We start from the raw sequence: 18,943 nt of genomic DNA on the forward strand, positions 1-18,943 counted from the left end.
AGGATATGCTATCAAGAATGAAAAGCAGAAAGGACTTGCTAGAACTTTTGAAATAAATATAGCCGGTACTTCTTGATCTCAGGGTAAACGTGGAAAAATAGAATCCTTTATGCATGGTAAGGGGGAAACCCTAAATGTTGCCTGTTCACATGCTCAAACAAGTAAGGAAGTCCTATTTCCAATGAAACCTTCATGCTTACACTTTCCATATTTTCAGAATATCAAGGAGTTGGAAAAAGCCCAATGAAAAGCAAAATATAACACTGAAGAAAATAAAAGCTTAAAGTGCAATTTTATGAACTTTGGGCTAAGGAAAAATTAAAGAAACTGGGCCTGAGAAAAAAGGGCTAAGGAAAAATTAAAGAAACTGGGCTTGAGGAAAAAAGTCTATGATGATCTTAATTTTCAATCTCAAGAAATCTAAATAAAATTGAACAAGGGTTAATAGAAAATTGCATTTGGGTAAGACTTAAATATTTTTGGAAGAAATAAAGCAATTGAAACTGCAGTTTGGGCATATAAGAGGTTGAAAGATTACCAAAACTAAAAATACTGTGATCTACACATTTTAAAAGCTGATATTGTAGCATAAAAATTCTTTCAGTTTTTATTAATTACAAGTGAATAGGATTCCTAGATTTATAGTTTTTCAAAGTTTTGCTATATTGGCATACTGGGATATACTATCCTGCCAACAAAGAGAAAATGCTCCGAATTTACCATCTTATATTTGGAGATCTTGCAGAGTTGTAAATTCTAAGGATAGCTTTTAGGGTTAGACAGAACAAAGGTAAAACAATATATTTTCATTCAACTTGAGCCTTTAGCCAAAGGAGAATAGAACAGACCATAGGGAAGGACAGTAAGTGACAACTAATACTTGAGTAGTCACTACATATAAGTTCCTTATATGTGCTATCATATTTTGCAACTTGGAAATAGGTGCAATTTCCATATTTACACTACACCTTTATGAAACAAATTGTTTTCATTTTATGGATGAGGAAATAGACTTAGAGAAGTTAACTTGTCCAAAGTTCCATGAAGTTCTAAGAGGCTTAACAGGAACTGCCACTTAAAGCATACCTGAAGTCTGTACTTTTAGTATTAATCTTGTTTACAGGTTCAAAAACATAAGGGCTTTGGTGTCTATCACTTCCCAATAACCTGAAACAGCTTGCTGCTGCTACTGCGCTTTCCACTTGTAGCTGCACTTTTGATCAAACTATCACCCAGGTTTATTTTCTGTGATTCAGAGGTAACTCCGGATCTACATTTCTACTACTGTCCTTTTAAACTATTTTATGAGCAGTTATCCCTCCATTTTTCTATAACATTATTAATCAAGGTCAAGTTTGAAATATCCACATATTATATGAAAATCTCCAAGGTGTAATGCCCTCATTTCCTTTTGCAGATTTATAACTGCTCAATTTTACTAGACCATCTTTAATCATAAATTTTCCTAATATTTCCAAAGTGCACTGATAATGGTTTATTCATCTACTTAATACATTGGAGATTTCTATGGGAAGTTACCAGAGCCACTAAAATCAAATAGCTTTATCAAAGCCTGTCTTAGGAAGATGTCTTCACATACCACTTTTTTTTATTGAAACTGAGAATTAGCAAACACATTAAAGTTTGTGCACAAATGTGGATACGTTTAACGTGGAGGTCAGATGCACGATTCACTGTTCCCCGTGGGCCAGTTTTGCCATTTTCATGTTCCAAAATTTCCTTTCACAACATTTGTTGAGCATATAAGCTTGCTGATCAAAGGGGGTTATCCCAGACAACTTACAACATTTCTGCACACACATCAGCTACAAAAACCTCGAGGTTTACCTCTAAGAATTTAACCAGGTAAGGCGTTTTCCGGCCGTGACATCTCAAAATGAGAAACCATACAAGAACTTTGGGGTTCCAAAGAGAAAGATGGGGGGATTATCTCCCAATTCACCGGAGTGAATGTATGTTCAGGGTCCTTAAAAGACAGAACTCGAATTTAAATGGTACAGATCCTAGTGTATTTATCACCCGTGACAAGCGAGCCAGGCGGGCGGCGGAAGCGTTTTCTAAGTGCGTCTGGAGACCTGCCCGCATCAAGATGCGTTTCAGGACCGCAGGGAGAGAGGCCTGTGCCTCCGCTCCCTCTGCTGAAGTCGGGTCGGGGTGTGCACCTGCGGCTCGGCCCCAAGCCGGCAGCACGCGCGCCCAACTGTGCCCTCCAGATTCCACACCTTTCTGACAAGCGGCGTGCGCGTCCCACTTCCGCCACTGAGAAAGGACGCTTGGCAAGGTGTGCACCCTCAGAAGAGAGGGCGGCGGAGCACCGCGGTAGCGGATCCTCACCCTCTCTTCAGTCCCTGGTACCCAAAGGCCACAGGCCGGAGCCGGCTCCGGGAGCGGAGCCCCACCAGCACCCGCGCGGCCGGAAAGGGGCGGGGCTTCGGCCGGAGCGGCGAGGCCTGGCCCGGAGTGGGGGGGTTCCTCCTGCGCTTCCGGCGCGCTCCCCCGCGCCCTGCGTACTGTGGTCTCGCCCGCCCCCGCTGCCATGTTGGATTGTGCGGCCGCCGCCGGCGCCGCAGGAGGCTTGGAGGAGGAGTTGGGAGTTTAGCGCAGTCGCCGGAGTGCGAGGACAACGACCATCGGGCCTAAGCCTAGCCGGCCTGGAGCTGGGAGCGTCCTTTCCTCCGCGCGGCCCGCCGTCAGCTCCTCCTCCCCGCGCCGGAGGAGCTTCGAGATGCTGCGCTGGTGACTCCGCTGCTTCTCGCCCCTGTCACTGAGAAGGGGGGACGAGCGTGGCCCACTCACCGGAGGACACGGCCCTGGACTCTCCTCCCCGCCGGCGCAACCATGAGCTCCGGGCAGCAGCAGCAGCCGCCGCCGCCGCGGAGGGTCACCAACGTGGGGTCCCTGCTGCTCACCCCGCAGGAGAACGAGTCCCTGTTCACGTTCCTCGGCAAGAAATGTGTGGTCAGTGGTCGAGAGCTGCGTCGCTACCCTCGACGTTGCCCGCCGGGGGCCTGGGCGCGGGGACCGGGCAGGAGGCGCGAGTGGCGCGGGGGGGAGAGAGTCCCGCCGCGAGCCAGGCCTCCCGCGGTCGGCGCCCTCGCCCTGCTCCCCGGGTGCGGGCCGGGGCAGCCGGACGCCGTCTCCGGAGCTGCCCGAGAACAAGGGAGTGTCACCTCCGCGGCCCTTCCGCGGCCCGCGCCCTGGCTGCCAGGTCCAACTTTACTCTCAGCGCGCCCGAGCCCCTGAGGCTCAGAGCCGGGACCCCCCCTGTTCTGCCCTCGCGTCACCTCCTGTGCGGAATCCGGGCGTCCCTTTCCTAACAATACCAGAGGTCTGGGGAGTGGGAGTGGAGCCCCTTGCAGATTCCAGCAGGGAGTGGATGGGGTGCAGGTTCCTGGGAACTCCAGGACCAGAACAGGGGCAGGAAGCGCTGCGGCTCCCCAGTGCAGCAGAAGCAGGGTTTATTTCCACAGCAGCCTCGCCTAGGCCTGGTTTCTAATCTCCTCCCCACTGATTTTTAAAATTTTTTTATTTTTGCACTAGTAGGAGCGGGTGCTGTTCTCCCCGCAGCCTTGCGCACGGAAACCTCAATCTCTAGTAGTTCTTGGCCTTTGGGGTCGAGAATGGTTCTTAGGCTGGTGCTTTGCGGCCGGTTCTAACCCCAGATGGCCGGTTGGGAGCAAGGAAGGGGCAGGGTGCTGTGGGAAGGAGAATGTGTGTTGTTGACGGAAGCATTCATTACATTGGCTGCCGGCACTTCTGGGGGTGGGGAGGTTCTGCTCCGTGGTATAGGCCTTGTCTCGGGATCTTTCTGCGGTGCCTGGCTTGAGCTGCAGTCAGTGCTGGCTGGGACCCTTTCTCCCTGCTTGCTGGCACCTGCAGAGTTTGCGCTGGAACCCAGGAAACACCCACGGAAATTTCAACAGGGTAGTGTCACTCTTGTCACCCTCTTTAGGCATGTTAGAGATGCCAAACCAGATTGCACCTGTTTGTTTAAAAAGTTAGGGTTAAGCAGTTTCTGGAAAGTTACCAGATTAACTGTTAACTTTATTGGAGGCTCCTCTTTATATCTTGTGCCACACAGTTGGAGACTGAATCATTCCGTTCAGTTTTAGGTGTATTTCATATTTCTGGATGTAGACCTGAAAGAACGTGGAGTTCACTGATCGAATGATCAGAATGAAGGACAGAAGGGCTGCTCAGAATCACATTTTTGTGAAGCAACTTTAAATATAATTAACTTCCTCCTTGCCCACACAATTTTGTAAACAAATGGGAAAACTTAGCCACTGAGCCCAAGTCACACAACCATTTGGTAATGTAACTGGAACTAGAAAACCAGGACTTCTGGTGCTTAGGCCCATTGTACTTTCCACTACATCATGTTGTTTTAGTTAAAAGGGGATTTTTTTTTTTCTCCTTACTGTTTTGTTTGTAAAAGTGATGCTAAAGGAATCACCAGTTCATTTTTTATTGTCAAAAACTAAGAAAAAATGTAGGGTTTCTAAAGCAGCACTATTTTTTTTTTTTTTTTACTTTTTTTCAATTTACAATCTGCAGCCCTTTGTTACCTGTAAATGAACAAAAAATTCACTTTGCTGGTTTATTACATATGGTGGATAATCTGTATTAAAAAGGAAGTAGTTGTACATGTTTTACATACCAGACATATTAAAACTTCAGGTAGGAAGCATATTACACATATTATACACAAGTATACTGACAAATTGCCCTGTGCTTACCTATAATGTTTACTGGGTTCAAAAAAATGACATAGGTGGAACATATCCTGATAAGAGAAAGATAGTATTGCTCACTGGGTAGCATAAGCTGATTGCCGAATAGGCTGTCAGTAGTCAGTGCTCAATTTCTCTATGCCATCTTTTATTAATCAGCGTTACCTTTTGAATTTCTGTCATTTAAAACCACACTTGTTACAGTTGCCTGTTCTTGTGGAATGAAATTGTCAGGAAGATTAACTTTAAAATGTAAAGTCCCCAGGTGCTAGGGAGTAACTTCAAGAATAATAGTTTAAATTTTTGCAATAGTCTTTTCACCCTTTACTGATTATACAGTCTTTTGTAGTTTAAAACAGTACTTTCATACATTTTTACAATAAATCCAGCAATAAGATTTACAGGTCAGAGCAAATGTATTAGGCAAGAAGTTTATTGAGAGCTCTAAGAATTCAAGAAATGAACTAGACATTTTCTCTCTCTCTCTCTCTATCTCTCTCTCTCTGAGCTTCATTGCTTCTTAGATTCAACAAGCGTGTGTTGGGTAACTAAATGTTGAGGTCAAAATCGGGGTTGTGCTTGCCCTCAGGGAGCTTGGTGTTCTAAAAAGGAAACAAACGTATAAACTGATGAGTAAGTCAGTAGTTCAGAGTGATGTTTAAGAAGCTGCATGCCACAGTGGAAAACACCTTGACTTTGTAGTCAGCAAACTTTGGTCACTTTAGAAAGTTTCTTAAGCTTCCTGTTGCAGGTTTCATGGGAATAGGGCATGTGGATTAGGAGGACACTGCATGTAAATATATAGAAACTGTCTAATAAAAGTTTAGGGGATCAGAAGTGAGGATAGTGAGAGAAAGGATGAGTAAAAGCCAAACGTGAATATTTGAGATGATTGTTTTCCAGGTCAGTGAGAGGCATGAGATAGCTTGGGAAGTTAGGATAGTTGCTGATAGTTTGTTGCTGGAGCTATAAGGATTTCTGCTTGGCATCTCAGATTTAGATATGCATTGGAACCATGGTGGAGGTGGTTAGGAAAGCTTATGGCTGGGGCCAATTTCTAGATAAAATTGAAATTCACTGAGTCTGGGGTGGAGGTTGGACATTTCTATTTTTAGAAAGCTTGAGGGAAGTCTAATGTGTATTACAGTTTGAGACCCACTGGTGAAGTCCGCTGTTTCACATACGGTAATCCCAGAAACGTTAGATGTCATATTGGAAAAGTAACAGTGAAAATGCTAATGAATTTTCCTTCCATCTTTGGCCTATATTTTGTGATTTAAGTTTAATTTAAAACAAGTTCTGGCCGGCGCCGTGGCTTAACAGGCTAATCCTCCGCCTTGTGGCGCTGGCACACCGGGTTCTAGTCCCGGTTGTGGCGCCGGATTGTATCCCGGTTGCCCCTCTTCCAGGCCAGCTCTCTGCTATGGCCCGGGAAGGCAGTGGAGGATGGCCCAAGTCCTTGGGCCCTGCACCTGCATGGGAGACCAGAAGAAGCACCTGGCTCCTGGCTTCGGATCAGCGAGATGCGCCGGCCACAGCGGCCATTGGCGGATGAACTAATGGCAAAAAGGAAGACCTTTCTCTCTATCTCTCTCTCCCACTATCCACTCTGCCTGTCCAAAAAAAAAAAAAAAAAAAAAAAGTTCTTTCAGCACAGCATTTCTCTGATTCATTAAGGTACCAGAAATGTGCATTTCATAGCTTTGAGAGGAAGTATTGCACTAATAAGTAGGGAAGCCACAAGATCAGATTTGATTTTTAGAAAGTTTTGAAGGGAATGGTGGAGGCAGTATAGAAGGTGGATTGAGGGTTGTGAGAGTGGAGACAGAGGAGATTAGAGGGGTATTTACAGTTGTGCACATGAAATACCTTGAGTGCCTGAGTAAGGCAGTAGTGGTGGAAGTTCAAGGACAATTAGAAGGTCTCCAACAGAACCTAGTCTTACCTAGATAGAGTAAGGGAAGGATATTGTGATAAAGATAGGTATTACTACCTACAGAAAAACTGCAGAAACATACATGTCTCATTGGACATATGCCTACATGTAAGGGACACTCAGGATTGGTGATTGCTTTCGTGGAGAAAGTGAATTTTCAGAAAATTTTATTGTTTTGCCACAGTTTTTAAAAATAGAATTTGTGAAAATTGAGCTTTCTTTTGAAGTTATAATGAAGTATATGTTATATACTTTCACAAAACTGCATAGTTTTGATGCTGTTCATTAATTTGTAGTAGTTTTTTTCCTTTTAAAACATTGTAGTTATCTTACTATCCATGATTGCTTTCAATAAAGACTGTGCAATCTTGCCAGATGGAGTTTTATACCATGTGCTTCAAAAAGTTGATGGGAAAATGAAATTTATAGAGAAGTTTAAATCTAGAGGTAATTTTTTCTCATAATATGCATTTTCAGTGAACTTTTTGAGGACTTATTGTATAGTTTTGAATGAGGATTCATTGTATACTTTGAGTAAATAAGAAATTAAGATTAAGGGGGGAGGAATAAAACTTTAACCTTTTACAGCCATCTCTGATCTTAATAGATGGAGTTGATAAAGTTGTTGACCACTACCTTTCTCACTACACTCACCTCGTTTGTTTTTACCTGAGTATTCACCTAGCTATTTAAGAAGCCATTTTTATTAATCAACTTTAGCCTTGATTTCCTTGAATTCCTCAGCACTTGTTTTAACTTGCTCATGTTCTTCAGTTAGATTTTGTTTGTTTTCTCATATATGTAATTTTTGCAAGGTGGACATTATGCCTTGGTAGTTTTCTATAATTTCTATAGCTCCTAGCAAACTGATCAGCAAGTTCTTATTGAATGAATAATTATAATTGCTCACTTGCTCAGTTCTTAGGTGTTCATTCAACATTTCTCACTGCTTGATCGGTTTCTAATGCAGTTACTATCTGGACTTCAATCTTTATTTGTTAGAACAAAGTGGTTTACTTCTGGTTAATTAATACAGGTGGTAGCAGCAGCTAACAATTGCTTTGCTTTGTTTCTATTTTATTTATGTATGTATATATTTATTTTTGAAATTTTTTGAAAGGCTGACAGAGACAGGCAGACAGATCTTCGTCTTCTGGTTCATTCTCTGTATGCCCAGAGCAGCCCAGGTTTAGGCCAGGCTGAGTCCAGGAGCTCAGAGTTAAGTCTGGATCTCCAATCTGGGTGGCTAGGACTCAAACACTTGAGCCATTATCTGCTGCCTCCCAAGATGTTGCATTAGAAGATGCCGGATCAAAAGTGGAGGAGCTCGGACGTGAGCCAAGCACTTTTGATGGAAGATGCGGATGTCCCTAGTGGCAACTTAACTGCTGGGTCAGATTCCTCCCCTTCTGTTTTAAATCAGACCTTTGGGTAGTGATTCTTATATAGGTATAGAGGGGGAAGATGTGCTTACAGGGATCCTTGTCTTGAGTGAGTTAAGACAGTATTGGTGGGAAGTTAGGGCTGGGAATATAGTTCACCTTTTTTTTTAAAAAAAAAAAAAAGATTTATTTATTTATTTGAAAGTAAGAGTTACACAGAGAGAGGGGAGGCAGAGAGAGAGAGAGGTCTTCCATCCAATAGTTCACTCCCCAATGGACTGCAACGGCTGGAGCTGCGCCATTCCGAAGCCTGGTGCTTCCTCCGGGTCTCCCACGCCGGTGCAGGGGCCCAAGGACTTGGGCCATCCTCTGCTGCTTTCCCAGGCCACAGCAGAGAGCTGGATTGGAAGTGGAACATCTGGGACTTGAACCAGCGCCCTTATGGAATGCCGGCACTTCAGGCCAGGGCGTTTACCCACTGTGCCACAGCGCCAGCCCCAGCCCCTATTTCACCTTGAGTAATGATTAAAATCCATTAGATTTGGAATATACTTAGATGAGGAGATACCTCTAATATAGAGAACAGAGGCAAGCACAAAAGTGTTTGTAATACAGGGTGGACTGTCCAGTCTGAGCTTTAGTTTCTAGATATATAAGATGGGATTAGACAAGGATTTCAGAGTAGTGTAGTAATTACAGAAAGTATTCCAGAGTGCCTTAAATTTTAAAGGGAGCTTGGAGAAGTTTAAGAAAGAAAGTTGTTATTAATATTATAGTCACTACTCGGTTTATATTTCCTGTTTTTGACGTGGAGGTTTTAGAGTAATTTTTGAACTCTGTTGTATATATTTTGAATTAGGTAAATCAGATCCAACAATTTTGCTTGAAGTCAGTTAATTATAAATTTTGGAAACTAAGATTTAAGCTGAATAGTCTTTGGGGGAGTTTCTAGGCAGCCTACGCCTCCCTGGAAGCTACTGAAAAAGAAGAAAGGTATATTGATATAAGAGTTAAGAGTTCTGGACTTTAGTCCATGCTTGGCTACCATTAATTGTGAATGTGAACAAGAATCTGAAAATGAGGGGTTGGACGAGATAACTCTACCATCTTCCTGGTTTAAACATTCTATCAGTCTGACTCTTCTAAGTGCCAAGGACACCCTGTAGCACAGAAAGAACAGCCCTGCTGTTTTAACCCTGGCATCTGTGCATTTTACACAGTGAAGAAAAAGATAGCATCTGTCTACATGAAAGATAATTTCAAATTATTTCATCGAAAATTCCCATTTGGAATTCACTTTCTTCTGACTATTGCAACTTAATAGGCATTTTACTTTAAAAAGACTAGGGTGAACCAGCACTTGTTACTTCTTTGTTTTGGATTTTAGCCATTCTGACAAGGATGAGATGGTATATCATTGTGGTTTCAACTTGCATTTCCCTGATGGCTAGTGATGTTGAGCATTTTTTCATGTATTTATTGGCCATTTATATTTCTTTTGAGAACTGTCTATTGATGTCTTTTACTCATTTCTTAACTAGATAAGTTGGTTGTTTAGTTTTTTAAGTTGCTGATATATATTCTGGATATTAGTCATTGTCTTTGTTTTTTAAGATTTATTTATTTATTTGAAAGTTAGAGTTACAGAGAGAGAAGAGAGACAGAGATCTTCCATCTGCTGGTTCACTCCCTAAATGGCTGCAATGGCTATGACTGTGCCTGACCAAAGGCAGGAGCTTTTTCCAAGTCTTCAGTGTTAGCGCAGAGGCCCAAGGACTCGGGCCATCTTCCATTGCTTTCCCGGAGCGTTAGTAGAAAGCTGGATCAGAAGTGGGGCAGCTGGAATTTGAACTAGAGCCAATATGAGATGCCAGCACTGCAGGCTGTGACTTAACCTGATTTGCCACAGTGCCAGACCCTGGATGTTAATCTGGTGTCAAATAGGTAGCTTGCAAAAGTTTTTTCCAATTTCATTGGATTTGAATTCTCTCCTGTTTCTTTCATTTATTTCTTGTACATAATTTTAATTAGTGTAGCTTTATAATGATGGTACAATTTGATTAGAATAGGTCCCTCATTACTGTTCTTTTTAATATTTTCTGGATTTTTAAAATATACTTATTTTATTTCCTCAATGATTTACTCTCTACCACTGCTTTTTTTAAAAGTTTTATTTAATAAATATAAATTTTGAAGATACAACTTTTAGATTATAGTGTTTTTTTTCCCCCATAACCCCCTCCCACCTGCAAACCATCCCATCTCCTACTCCCTCTCCCATCCCATTCTTCATTAAGATTCTTTTTTTTTTTTTTTTTTTGATAGGCAGAGTTAGACAGTGAGAGAGAGACAGAAGAAAGGTCTTCCTTTGCCGTTGGTTCACCCCCCAAATGGCCACTACGGCCAGCACACTGCGCCTATCCAAAGCCAGAAACCAGGCGCCTTCTCCTGGTCTCCCAGGCTGGTGCAGGGCCCAAGCACTTGGGCCATCCTCCACTGCCCTCCTGGGCCACAGCAGAGAGCTGGAATGGAAGAGGAGCTACCGGGACTAGAACCCCAGGGTGCCGGCGCCGCAGGCGGAAGACTAGCCGAGAGAGCTGCAGTGCTGGCCAAGATTCATTTTTAATTATATACAGAAGATCAACTTAGGAAAGATTTCAACAGATTGCACCTACACAGATACACAAAGTATAAAGTACTGTTTGAATACTAGTTTATCATTAATTTGCATAGTACAGTGCATTAAGAACAGAGGTCCTACATGGGGAGTAAGTGCACAGTGACTCCTGTTGTTGATTTAACAATTGACACTGTTGTTTATGGCGTCAGTAATCACCCAAGGCTCTTGTCATGAGTTACCAAGGCTGTGGAAGCCTCTTGGAGTTCATAAACTCTGACCTTATTTAGATAAGGCCATAATCAAAGTGGAAGTTCTCTCCTCCTTTCAGAGAAAGTCTACCCCTGCTTTCTAACAACAACAACAACAACAACAACAACAAATACTTTGATTTGGAATAGCACTGGATTTGTAGATTAATTTAGAAATAATTGATATTTGAGGCTTAATGTTAGAAAGTATTTTTTGTTTGTATTATTTCCTTCCCTGTGGTTTGTTGATTTTCTTGTGTACTACCATTTTCTTTAGCGTTTTTAAAAGTATAAAAGTGAGACCCAGTTATACTCATTGTTTAAAATACATACACACACACACATATGCACATTGATGTATTATACAAACTTAAAAGTGAAAATTACTCTTTACCCTTCTCTTTCAGTAATACAGTAATACAGAAATACAGAAAGCTCTTAATGGTTTGACTCTTTTCATACTTTTTATAAACATGTATACATACACATATGTATGTCAGCATTGTATCTGAATGGGATTATATTCTGGACAGTTTATACAAGGAAACATAGATTTATTCCATGCTTTTTAAAAATATGTTTTATAGAAATTTATTTTTAAAAATCTTTTGTGAGTATTTTTATTTATTACTTATTTTCATTTTATTTGAAACAGCAGACAGAGATCTTCTGTTGGCTGGTTCACTTTCTAAATGTCTGCAAAAGCTGGTGAGTGATGGTCCAAGCTGAAGCCAGGAACCCGGAACTCAATTCAGGTTTCCCACAGTGGAGGCAGAGACCCAAGTACGTAGGTCTCATGAGCTGTTGCCCCCCCAGGACGTACATTAGCAGGAAGCTGTAATCTGAAGCAAAGACAGGACACAAACTTAGACACTCTGATATGGGATGTGGGCATCCTAAGCAGCATCTTAATTGCTGTGCCAAAATGCCCACCATCATATTATGGAAACTTAAATATATACATAGTAAAATAGCAAAATGAACTTATATGTACCTGTCACCCAGATTCAGTGGGTGTCAACTCATGGCCAATCTTGATTGCTCTGTATCCCTACCCACTTTGAATTCTCTTGTATTCTTTTAAAGTGGATCTTCAGTACCATTTGACCTTTCCTCCACTCAGTCTGGATAGAAGTTTATCAATTTTATTCACCATCTAAACAGGTTAACTTTTAGTTTCATTGATTTATATAATTTTTTCTGCTTTTATTATATTGATTTCTCCTATGTTCTTTATTTCCTTTTGCTTATTTTGCTTTTGAGGATTGATTTATTTACTTGAAAAACAGAATGACAGATGGAAAGAAAGAGATTTTGCATCCGCTGCTTCAGTTGCTAGCACTGGTCAGGCCAAATGGCTGCAGTAGCTAGCACTGGTCAGGCCACAGCCAGGAGCCAGTAAGTCCATCCTGGTCTCAGCGAATGGTGGTGGCCCAAGAAATTTGGGCCATCTTCTGCAGCCTTCCCAGGCATATTAGCCAGGGAGCTGGATCAGAAGTGGAGCTTTTGGGATTCATGCTAGCTCTCTGATGTGGTATGCACGCGTTGCTGGTAGCAGCTTAACCTGCTATGCTACAATGCCAGTCCTTTACTTTGGTTTTAATAACTTTTTCTAGTTTTTCTTAAGGTGGTAATTACTGAGTTATTTGAGATTTTTGTTTTCCTCTTTTTCTAACACAAGTATTTGGTGTTATACATTTCACCCTAAGCAGTGCTTTAGTAGCATCCCACATATTGCATATGTTGGACTAGGTCAGGTAGGATCTTAGTATTGTTCAAGTTGTCTTTCGTCCTTACTGATTATTTTGTCTGCTTGTTCTATTGATTGTTGACAAAGAGGTGTTGAATACTTTGACTGTAATTAGGAAGAGTCTGCTTCTCCCTTCAGTTCTATTAGTTTTTACTTTATATAATTTGAATCTCTTTGTTAGGTGTATAAATGTTTACAGTTGTATTGTCCTCTTCCTTTTGTCATTAGGAAGTGAGTTCCTTTGTCCCATAGATCATGTTGTGCAGCTTTCTTTATTTTTTTTTTAAAGATTTACGCATTTATTCTGAGAGAGGCAGAAATATTCCATCTGCTGGTTCACTCCACAGTTGGCCACATCATCAGGGCTGGGCTTACACTGAAACCAGGAGCCATGACTTCCATCCAGGTTTCCAGCATGGGTGACAGGAACTCAAATACTTGAGCCATCATCAAGTACTTCCCAGGCACATAAGGGAAGTAGCTGGGACTTGAACTAGCATTCTGATAAGGGATACAGGCACCTAGTGGCAACTTAACCCTCTGTGCCACAATGTCCACAACCTCCTATATACATCTGATCGTCTGTAGATTATTTATAATGCATAATATAATATAAATGTCTGTAATTATTGTTATTCCTGTTATTCTGTGTTGTTTAGGGAATGACAAAAAATATGTGATCAGTGCAAATGCAATTTTTTTATTCTGAATAATCTTTATTCATACATGATTGAATCTGTGCATCCTGTATTCATAGATAAGGAGGGCAAACAGAAGTTTGATTTCATTTTTAAAACCACTCTGACATTATATGTCCTTTGATATGGATGCTTGGACTATTTATATTCAGTGTGATTATTGATATTGTTGACTTTATTTTTTTATTTTTTATTTTTTTATTTGACAGAGTTATAGACAGTGAAAGAGTGAGACAGAGAGAAAGGTCTTCTGCTTCTTCACTCCCCAAATGGCCACTATGGCCGGTGCTGCACCAACCTGAAGCCAGGAGCCAGGTGTTTCTTCCCAGTCTCCCATGCGGGTGGGTACAGGGGCCCAAGCACCTGGGCCATCCTCCACTGCCCTCCTGGGCCACAGCAGAGAGCTGGACTGGAAGAGGAGCAACCGGGACTAGAACCTGGCGCCCATATGGGATGCCAGCGCCGCAGGCGGAGGATTAACCAAGTGAGCCACGGCACGGGCCCCGATATTGTTGACTTTAAATCTATCATCTTTTTACTTGTTTTCTGTTTTGGCTCATTTTTTTGTTCTCATTACTTTCTTCTGTTTTCCCTTTTTTTATGCTTCTTTTTACTTTAGTATTTTATCTCCCCTTAATGTCCTTTTTATTAGTTGTAGCTCTTTTGCTTTTTACTTTTTTTAGAGTTTATAGTACATACATTAACTAAATAGTCTGCTTCCAAGGACTATTATGCCAGTTCACATTTAGTGTAAGAACTTAACAGTAGCATAATTCCATTTCTTTCTGTCAAGCTATATTGCTGGTATATATTTTACATCTACGTATGTTAAAACTCCACAGTATATTTTTACTCTTTTTGCTTTAATGATTCAGTTATCTTTTAAAGAGATTTAAATAGTAAGAAAGCAATAAGCTTTGTATTTATCCACTTGGTTATCATTTCTCATGCCCTTAATTTCTTTGTGTAAGTCCAGGTTTCTCACTGGTACTATTTCCCTTCAGCCTTTTCTTTTCTTTTCTTTTATGAATATCTCCTGCAGTACAAGCCTGCTGACAAATTCTTTAGCTTTGTATATCTCAAAAGTATATTTTGCCCTTAGTGTTGAAAGATATTTTCACTGGTTTAAAATTCTAGGCTGATAGCTTTTTCTTTCTGTACCTTAGAGTTGTTGCTCCAGTATGTTATGGTTTTCATTATTTCTTACAGGAAATCTGATGTTGTCCATTTCATTAATTTTCTGTGTATATTGTATCTTTTTTGTCTTACCACTTTTCAGATTTTTCTTTATATTGTTGGTATTAAGGGATCTGAATATGATATACGTTTATGTAGTTTTCCTGTTGTTACTTTCTTTTTAAAAAAATGATTTATTTGTTTATTTGAAAGGTAGAGTGACAGAGAGGGAGAGACAGAGTTCTTCCATTCACTGTTTCACTCCCCAAACAGCCGTGGTGGATGGGGCTGGGCTGAGCCGAAGCCAGGAGCCAAGAGTTTCTTCCAGTGTCCCACATGGGCATAGAGGCTCAACTACTTGGACCATCTTCCATTGCATTCCCAGGCACATTAGCAGGCAGCTGGATCGGAAGTGGAGTAGCCAGAACAGGAACTGGTGCCAATATGAGATGCTGGCATCACAGGTGGCAGCTTAACTCACTATGGCACAACACTGGCACCATCTTACTGTTTTCTTGTGCTAAACTTTTTGAGCTTCTTGGATCCATGGGCTTATAAGAAGTCTGCGTGAAGTTTGGAAATCTTTCATAAATATTGTCAAACATCTACTCCCTGCCCCACTTCCCTGGGCATCAGTCACACAAATACTAGTTTGCTTGATGTTGCCCCTGTTCTTACTGTCCCATTGCTCATTGCTTTTTTTTTCTGCTTTTTGTCTACCACTAATACCATCCACTGCAGACATTACAGTTTTTACTGCAGACATTACAGTTTTTTAATGGCTTTTTCAAACACTTTTTAAACTTTTATTTATTTTTATATGGAAAGCAGAGAGAGAGAGAGATCTTCCATCCACTTGTTTACTCCCCAAATGCCTATGACAACCAGGGCTGGGCCAGGCCAAAGCTAGGAGCCAGGATCTCCATGTGGGCCTCCTGTGTGAGTGGCAGGAAGCCAAGTGTTTGGGCCATCAGCTGTTGCCTCCCACATGCATTAGAAGGAAGCTGGATTGGAAGTATGGAGTAACTGGGACTGGAACTGGCACTCTGATATGAGATGTTGGCAACTCAATAGTGGCTTAAACACTGCCACAATGCCAAGCCCAGTAGCTGTCCTGATGCCCTTATCTGTTGATCTTGTCAACTGTGTCAGATTTTTTGGGTCATTTATCCTTGTCTTCACCTTGGATCATACTTTGCTGCTTTTTGTCATACCTTGTAATTCTTGATCAAATGCCAGATACTATAAAATTTACCCTTGATTTTTAACTAGTCTTGATTTTTTAGTGATAAGGGGCTACTCTTTATTTTTGATGGAGTATTTTCTGTAATTAGTGATAGATCTACTATAATAGTAGCCTACTCTCCTATTTTTATTACAATAATACCTAATTAAATATTTTTGAAGATACTAACTGATTTTTCAAAGATTCTCAATGAAAAACTTTTTTCCTGTATTAATCATTTGTGCTTATATTAAGGTAGTAGCCCCACTTTTTGTTGCTGGTTTTCTTCAGTTGCCTGATTAGTTTTGGTTCCTGGTCCATATTTATGTTTAAAATACTGGTTGCTCAATATAGGTAGCTGATTTGCCTTCTTAAGTTAATTGGCTGTTTTTTAGAACAGTTTTAGGTTTACAGAAAAACCGTGCAGAAAGTACAAAGGGTTCTCATGTACTCCACCTCCCTGCTTCCTCCCCCAGTTTCCTCTGTTCTTAACATTTTGCATTAGTGTGATAAATTCATTTCAGTATATAAGCCACTATTGGTACATTGGTATTAAGTAAAACCCATGGTACACATTAGATTTAACTCTTTATGTTGTACAGATATATGACTTTTGGTGTTCACAAATGCACAATATTATGTGTCTACCAGTACAGTATCATAGAGTAGTTTAACTGTCCTAAAAATAACCCTATTCTCCAATTATTCATTCCTCCTCCTCCTTCTGGCATCTACTGATTTTTTTTTTTAAACATTCTGTATAGTTTTACTTTTTGCAGAGTGGTTACATAGTTGGAATCTTATGGTGTGTGGCCATTACAGATTGGCTTCCTGTTCTTGTTCCACGTCCTCACTGGTATTTGGTGTTATCAGTGTTTCAAATTTTAGCCAATCTAATAGATTTCTTATATCTCATCGTTTTAATTTGCAATTTCCAAATGCTATATGATGCTGAGCATCTTCCTTTTTTATTTTTAAAGCTTTTTTTTAACTAATATAGAGAATAAATTTCCTGCATTCCATATGTACAGTACCAAGAAGACAACCATACTTCCCTCACTCCCCTGGTCTCCCTCATCTCTCCTCCTCTCTTCATCAGTTTTTGCATAGGTATAATTTTAATCCACTCTATATTCACAGGCTTACTTTACCAGTAATTATAATTTTCAACAAGTAAAAAGTAGGAAGACCACAGTTTGACAGTATGCCTCTTTGCCATCTCTTAATCATTTTTGTGAGATGTCTAGATCCTTTGCCTGTCTTTTTAATTGAGTTGTTTGCTTATTGTTGTTGAGTTTTGAGAGTTCTTTGTTTACTTTAGAGTCAATTTCTTTTGTCCGATTTTTGTGTGCATATATTTTCTCTCAGTCCGTGGCTTGTCCTTTTTTAATTCCTTTATCACTGTCTTTGACAGAACAGAATTTTTAAATTTTAATGTAGGCCAATCATTTTTTTTCATGCATGGATCTTGGTTTTGGTGTTGTATCTGAAATGTCATTGCCAACTCCAAGATCACTTGAATTTTTCTCTATGTTTTCTGCTACAACTTTTATAGCTTTACATTTGACCTTTGTAGCAGTAACCCAACCACTTGAACCATCACCACTTCTACATTAGCAGGAAGCTGGAGTCAGGAGCCAAGTATAGAACTGAGGTACTCCGATATGGGATGCTGATGTCTTAACCAGCATCTAAACCACGAAGCCAGATGCACATCGCTGCTTATCCTTTTAATGTCCATGGAATTGATAGTGATACAGGTTGAACATCCCTAACCCAAAAATCTGAAATGCTCAGAAATCCAAAATTGGGATGGCATTTGGTGCAGCAGTTTGCTGCTTGGACACCTGTATTCTATGGTAGAGTGCCTAGTTCTAGTCCCTGCTCTGCTTCTGATTCCAACTTCTGCTGACACATGCCCTGGGAAGGATAGTAGATGATGGCTCTAGTACTTCAGTCCCTACCACCTGTGTGGAAGAACTGCTTCTGGGTTTGGCTATGTCCAGCCCTGGATGTAGTAGGCATTTGGAGAGTGACTCAGCAGATAGAAAATATCTGTTTCTCCCTTCCAAATAAAATGAAAATATATCTTTTTAGGTCCAAAATATCTTGAGCTCCATTGTGCTCAAAAGTTTCTGATTTTGGAGTATTTTAGCTTTTGGATTAGGGATGTTCAACCAATGACATTTGTGCAAAATATTCCAAATTTGGGAAACCTCCAAAATGTAAAATACTTTTGGTTCCAAGCGTTTCAAATAAATTGTGTAGCCCTCTTTAATTTCTAATGTTATTTTGTGTCTTCCCTTTTTTTCATACTTTGGTTACGCTGAATAGAAGTTTGTCAATTTTATTGATGTTTTTTAAAAAAATTCTTTATTGAAATTACTTTGCTTTCTGCTGTAATTTTTTTTAAGTTTTTTGTGTTTACTTTGTATTTAACTCTTTTTTTGTAGTTTCCTAAGATATTTGCTTAGGAATTGATTTAAATTTTTTTTTTAGCTAGTGCATTCAAGTGCTAGAAATTTCTCTCTAAACAATGCTTTTACTGTATCCCACAAAAAAATTAAACATAATTACTGCCATTGTTGTTATTATATTGGATTTTAATTCAGAGCAAGTTTTTTTTTTTTTATTTGAAAGAGTGAGAGAGAGAGAGAGAGAGAGAGAACGCACGCACCCACCCACGCTTGAGCTTCCATCTGTTTTTCACTCCCCAGAAGCCTGCAATAGCTGGGGCTGGGCCAGGAGTCAGGAACTCAGTTTGAGTCTCCTAGGTGGCAGGGATCTAACTACTTGAATCATTACTGCTGCCTCCCAGGGCCTGTATTGGTAGGAAGCTAGAATCCGGAGTGGAGCTAGGATTCTAACCTGAATACTCCTACCTGGGATATAATATCCATTATGCTGTCTTAACTGTTACACCAAACACCTGCCCCATTAAAAACCTTTTTAACTGCTTATTTGATTAAATATATTCTGTATGATCATAGTTCATGTGAAGGGACTCCAAATAATGTTCAATCATAATATGTAATTAAATGTAACTTCTTATTGAATTTGTCAGAAACTCACTATTGGAAAATGTAGAAATCAAGGAATTGGTTTTATAGAGATACTCAGGCATATACCAGAAAATTCACTTTACTGCTGCATT

General features: G+C 40.5%; 1 protein-coding gene across 1 annotated transcript in view; it reads left to right on the forward strand.

Moving 5' to 3' along the window:
- Positions 1–2,570: 2,570 nt before the first annotated feature.
- The window catches only part of WASL (WASP like actin nucleation promoting factor), a 73,242-nt gene continuing 56,869 nt past the window's right edge, over positions 2,571–18,943 (forward strand). Inside the window, exon 1 of the mRNA XM_062205487.1 lies at positions 2,571–2,979. Coding sequence (XP_062061471.1) covers positions 2,860–2,979 — 120 coding nt within the window. The 5' untranslated portion in view covers positions 2,571–2,859. The remainder of the gene's footprint in view (positions 2,980–18,943) is intronic.

The sequence above is a fragment of the Lepus europaeus genome, chromosome 1, assembly GCF_033115175.1.
Source record: "Lepus europaeus isolate LE1 chromosome 1, mLepTim1.pri, whole genome shotgun sequence".
Lineage (NCBI taxonomy): Eukaryota > Metazoa > Chordata > Mammalia > Lagomorpha > Leporidae > Lepus > Lepus europaeus.